General features: G+C 39.6%; 1 protein-coding gene across 2 annotated transcripts in view; it reads left to right on the top strand.

The window, feature by feature from the left end:
• Nucleotides 1–6255, top strand: part of CRYZL1 (crystallin zeta like 1) — a 52112-nt gene that overhangs the window by 32771 nt on the left and 13086 nt on the right. The window contains exons 7-8 of one of the 2 annotated variants that reach the window (XM_017526174.2): nt 3588–3721; nt 5047–5158. In XM_017526174.2, coding sequence (XP_017381663.1) covers nt 3588–3721; nt 5047–5158 — 246 coding nt within the window. The remainder of the gene's footprint in view (nt 1–3587; nt 3722–5046; nt 5159–6255) is intronic. The other variant, XM_017526175.2, reaches the window with a different exon arrangement.

Here is a 6255-nt window from a genome sequence, read left to right as displayed (position 1 = left end):
GGTTCATGAGATTCTCCTGCCACATCCTCTTGAGTAGCTAGGATTACAGGCGTGCATATCCACACCCAGTTAATTTTTTGTATTTTTGGTAGAGACGGGGTTTCACTATGTTTGTCAGACTGGTCTCAAACTCCTGACCTTGTGATCCGCCCACCTCAGCCTTCCAAAATGCTGGGATTATAGGCATGAGCCATGCCCAGCTGATTCTTTCATATATATAAATTGTGGTTTTTTTTATTTGTCTTTGGTGTTTTGTTTTTTGTTTGTTTATTTTTGAGACAGGGTCTCACTCTGTAGCCCAGGCTGTGATGTAGTGAAATGATCACGATTCACTGCAGCCGCAAACTCCTGGGCTCAAGCAATCCTCCCACCTCAGCCTCCCAAGTAGCTGGGACTATAGGCACGCACCACCATGCCTGGCTAACTTGTTTTTGTAGAGACAAATCTCGCCACGTTGCCCAGGCTGGTCTTGAACTCCTGAGCCCAAATGATCTTCCCATCTTGGGCTCCCAAAGTGCTGGCATTACAGGTACGAGCCACCATGCCTGGTCTTTGTGATTGTTTAATGAGCGCTCAGCGCTCAGTCACTTTCAACTCAAATGAGTCTGTTCATTTGCCAAACCAAAGAACTATGTTTCAAACATTCCCCCACAATATGGTGTTCCTCCTGTTTCTCAACCTTGACAATAGAGCTAAAGAGTAGAGTAATTTTTCCAACTCTTTTCTACTTTTCAGTTCTTAAGCAATTCTGTCAAGCCTAAAACTAATTTTATTTTTCATTTAAAATTTGGCATGCATTTTCAGCATTGTTGTTTTTATTCCTTTGGACCTAAACTAGAAAGCAATCAAATTATAACTCTTGGATGCTGAAATATGGCTCTCATTTATTTGTTTAGTTTAGTTTTTTTGGTTGTGGTTTTTTTGTTGGTTTTTTGTTTTGTTTTGTTTTGAGATGCCATTTTGCTCTTGTTGCTCAGGCTGAAGTGCAGTGGTGTGATCTCGGCTCAGTGCAACCTCTGCCTCCCAGGTTCAAGCGGTTCTCAAACCTGCCTCAGTCTCCCGAGTAGCTAGGATTACAGGCATGCACCACACTGGGCTAATGTTCTGTATTTTTAGTAGAGCTGGAGTTTCTCCATGTTGGTCAGGCTGGTCTCGAACTCCCAACCTCAGGTGATCCACCCAGCCTCCCAAAGTTGTAAGATTACAGGTGTGAGCCACCACGCCCGGCCTTATTTTTTAAGTTTTTATAGCATGATAAACACCTGTGGACCTCCAACACAAAATCAAGTATGTTGACATTAACCCACATCTAACCATGCAATTTTAGAACCGCTGAAATCTTAAATATAATTTTACTGCAGTTAGCAGTTTTTTTGTTTTTTGGTTTTTTTTTTAGACAGAGTCTCGTGCAGAGTCCAGAGTGCAATGGTGCTATCTCAGCTCACTGCAACCTCCGCCTCCTGGGTGCAAGCTTCTCCTACCTCAGCCTCCTGAGTAGCTGGGATTACAGGTGCCTGCCACCATGCCTGGCTAATTTTTGTATTTTTAGTAGAGATGGGGTTTCACCATGTTGGCCAGCTGGTCTCAGACTCCTGACCTCAGGTGATTTCGCCCGCCTCGGCCTCCCAAAGTTCTGGGATTACAGGTGTGTGGCACCGCGCCAGCCACAGTTAGCATTTCTTTAAGGACTGCATGATTGAGTTTTTAATAAAAATATGGTAGTCTCAATCCTTATGATGGAATATGTTCCCAATAAGTAAATTATATGTTGATTGAGCATGCACTGTTGGAATAAATGTGTTTAAAAGTCATATGTTCACCTTCTAAGCTATGTGGCCTTAGACAAATTAATCAGTTACCCTGAACCCTATTTCATAATCTGTAAAATTGGGAGAATAGCAATCTTAAAGAATTTCCTAAGGAATAAAGTACTGTGCGTGCCATCATCTAGTGGTTAATGTGTTTTTATGGTTTTAATTCTCGGCTCTTGTCTGAGCATTTCAACATGCATACTTGAATACTCCACTTCCCCCACTAGATGGCACTAGTTTGTTGCTCAATGCAGTGCTGACTGCTCTGGCTAGTTTGTGTGAATCATTGCTATTAGGGGAAACATTTGAAAGAGCTGATGAAGACTGTGAAAGTGTTATAAAGTTGATTTTAGGTAAAATGAGAAATAATTTCTTGTGCTTTGGAAAAATCACATCAGTTTACAATATAAACACAAAACAAAAAATTAAATAATAAAACAGTTTGGGAATAGTTTAATGCTCAGATCATGCAGAGCTTTTTAAGCTATATTAGTTTGCATTTGGTTCCACGTGCAGTGGGAAGCCATTGATAAATTTTAAGCAGAGAATTGTTAGGATGTCATTTATCTTTTTTAAAATATCATTCTAGTGCTTCTGCTTTTGAAAAATACTGTTAAAAGAGATTGAAAATAGCATAAACTTGAAAATAATATTTATAGCACATAAACAAATGACTTATCTAGACTATATATAGAATTCCTGTAAATCTTTAAATAAGAAAAAGACAAAACAATAGAAAACTGATAAACACTTGAAAAAGGAATTAACAAAAGAAATTCCAGATGGCCAGTAAACATGGAAAGATGCTCATCCTCTTTTAGTAGTCAGGGAAAGCAAATGAAAATCATAGTAAGAAACTATTACATACCTACATGATTGGTAAAAATTTGTAAATGTGATCATTCCAAGAGTTGACAAGGACATTCACAGCACCAGGACACTACTGTGGAAAAGTAAATTGATAACAGTCACTTTGGAAAGATGTAGTTATGGAACAGATAATAAACCCAGAGTGGAAATTCAGGATTTCTACTCCAAATTAAATATCCTAGGAAAACCATGCACTGTGCAACAGTATCTTTCATACAAGAACACACTTAGCAGCATTGTTTGTAACTGAAAAAAACTGGAGACAACACAAATGTTCATCAGCTAGACATGAATAAGCAAATGGAGGTGTTTTTAATATGTTGGAATACCATAAAACAACAAAATGAAAGTGCTCCAACAGTCTCATCCACAGAAAGGATGTCTTAAAAACATAATGTGGAGCATAAAAAGCAAGGTAGAAAAGAATGCATATGGTGTCATTCCATTCAGATAAGGTTTAAAGCCTTGGCAATATGAAACTGTATTATTTAAGAATGCGTACTTGAGTGATACATGAAAAGACAAATAGGAAATTGCATGAGAATGGTGGTGACCTCTGAAGAGGAGACAAGAGGATGCTGGGGTGATGGGTGTGCTCTTTGTCCACCAGTATGGTAGTTAACTTTGCATATGTCCTTTATATTTATTCATCCAACTATACTTTATATTTTATATACTTTTTCTGCATGTTTTTTATTTCACAATATTAAAAATACACACATACTGACTCCTAGATGGAGAATGGATTATTCATGGGCAATAATGGAAAGTAATGTAGGTGAGAGAGAATGGGAGCAGGGGATTGGACCAGGGCCACAGTGGTAGTAGAGATGGAGAGAAAAAGATCCAGAAGGCAGGACTCATGGGACTTGCTAACAGACTGTTTCTTCTTGTTCTTTATGATAGTTCATAAACCAGAAAAGGTCACATGGACAGAAGCAGCAGGAACCATTCGGGATGGAGTGCGTGCCTATACAGCTCTGCATTATCTTTCTCATCTCTCTGCTGGGAAATCAGTGCTGATAATGGATGGAGCAAGTGTAGGTGCTAATGGTTTTGTTAAGAAACAGACCAACAGCCAGGCATGGTGTCTCAGGCCTGTAATCCCAGAACTTTGGGAGGCCAAGGCGGGCGAATCACGAGGTCAGGAGATTGAGACCATCCTGGCAAGACCCCGTCTGTACTAAAAATACAAAAAGTTAGCTGGGCGTGGTGGCAGGCACCTGTCATCCTAGCTACTCAGGAGGCTGAGGCAGGAGAATCACTTGAACCTAGGAGGCAGAGGTTGCAGTGAGCCAAGATCGTGCCACTGCACTCCAGCCTGGCAACAGAGCAAGACTGTCTGGAAAAAAAGAAAGAACGAAAGAAAGCAGCATACAGTAAACTTAGGGAATTTAGCAATGAGCCATCCATTTGCTAATATAATTATTTGCCAGTATGTTATTAATTGACTTTTATTCCAGCATCCTATTTTGTTATAATAAGCAGCTTTTATCAATAGACGATCAACTTTAGATTTAGTGTGATTTGTTTATTACTTTGAATCTGCTGGTACATTAAAAAGCAGACAATCCATTTTTATTCATTCTTGTTACACAAAGTAAGATACCACATGAGCCTTTGAAGTCATTGTCCAGAGCTCCCTACCAGTTTTGTAGCCTATTTCCCACCCTTACAATTATGTTGATCAAGTATTGGCATTTTATAGATAGATGGATCACACCAAAGATCAACATGTCCTAATTTAAACATATTACATATATTTAAAAATAGTTCAAGACACTAAAAGAATACAGAAAATATTATAATCTAAAAATGTTAAGAAAAACTTGAAATGAACTTACAGTTTTATTTTCTAACTGGCTTGTGATGAAAATGCTTTTTTCCTGCTTCTCTTAGAAGAAAAGGCAGAACTGTCTTCGGCATTGGCCTCAGCCTGATGTCCAACATCAGGATAGTAGTGTTTCCCCGAACTTACCCCATAGGCCTGAACAGGATGGAGCTTTTGAAGTGTTTTGATCTTCAAAGAGAGGTAGCTGGACTCCCATAAATACTACACAATTAGCTTAGACCATCACATCAACAAGACCCAGTTTTCTGTTTGCGAGGCCATGTGTCTGAATGTGGCTTTTCATCCTTGAAATTATGTGCTGTGGTCAGACTGGGTGACAGCAAGTGAAAGTCACCCAAACATTTCCCCTACTAAACTTGCCCAAAACTTTGCTCTTTTCCTATTAGATAACATTTTAAAATATACTAAAGTAACACTAAAGAATTGTCCTTTATTAAATAATCTAAAGAAATCAATTAGAAATGGCCTCTGCCCTAAAACCATACACCCACTGCATATTTTTTTTCTACACAGGCATTTGGTACCATAGCTATTCAGTTAGCACATCATAGAGGAGCCAAAGTGATTTCAACAGCATGCAGCCTTGAAGATAAGCAGTGCCTTGAAAGATTCAGACCTCCCATAGGTGGGTAATACTACTCAGCACAGACTTTAAAACAGAAAATTCTGAAGGAAAATCACCTTTAAAAATGTGCTTGGAAAACCAAGTACAAAATCCCTGGCCAGACGCAGTGGCTTATGACTATAATCCCAGCACTTTGGAAGGCCAAGGTGGGAGGATCACTTGAGCCCAGGTGTTTGAGACCAGCCTGAGCAACATAGGAAGACTTCATCTCTGTATAATATTAAAAAAAAAAAAAAATTTATAAAATCCCAAATGAAAGTCAGTTTAAAAATGCAGTGAATATGCGTGCTATCTCCCAATTTACTTTTTTTTTTTTTTAGACAGGGCCTTACTCTGTCACCCAGCTGGAATACAGTGGCACAATCATGGCTCACTCAGCATGGACCTTGCCAGACTCAGGTGATCCTACCATCTCAGCCTCCTGAGTAGCTGGGACTACAGACATATGCCATCACACCTGGCTAATTTTTTGTATTTTTTTGTAGAGACAGGTTTAGCCATGTTGCCTAGGCTGGTCTCAAACTTCTGAGCTCATTGCACCCACCTCGACCTCCCAAAGTGCTAGAATTACAGGCATGAGCCACAATACCCAGCCCAAATATACTTAAGTGATAGTTTTAATTTCAATTATTTGTTTTTTAAAACTTACATTTTTCAGTGTTTTTTTCCTCTTTGCCCCATTGTTATCAGCAATTTACTCAACTTTGAATTAGGTGAACTTTGATGCAGTTTAGAAACACCTGATGCAGGCAAGGTGTGGAAGAACTAGAGACAAGCCTCAGAGAGCTAGCTTGTCCAAGGATACGTACCTTGTAAAGGACTGGAATGAGATTTGAGCCCAGGCCTGTCTTGACATTAAAGCTCTCATTATTTCCATTGTTACATTATGCTTGTGACCGAGATAACCAAGAAATAGAAGAAAGGTAATACAGGGGCTGGAGAAAGAAGGAGAAAAGGAAAAAGAAGAGATTTGAAAACAGAATGAGAGGCCGGGCGCGGTGGCTCAAGCCTGTAATCCCAGCACTTTGGGAGGCCGAGGCGGGTGGATCACGAGGTCAAGAGATCGAGACCATCCTGGTCAACATGGTGAAACCCCG

This window comes from Cebus imitator, unplaced genomic scaffold, assembly GCF_001604975.1.
Source record: "Cebus imitator isolate Cc_AM_T3 unplaced genomic scaffold, Cebus_imitator-1.0 Scaffold41, whole genome shotgun sequence".
NCBI lineage: Eukaryota > Metazoa > Chordata > Mammalia > Primates > Cebidae > Cebus > Cebus imitator.
Note: the sequence above shows the minus strand (reverse complement) of the source record. Positions and strands in the feature narration are given on the sequence as shown.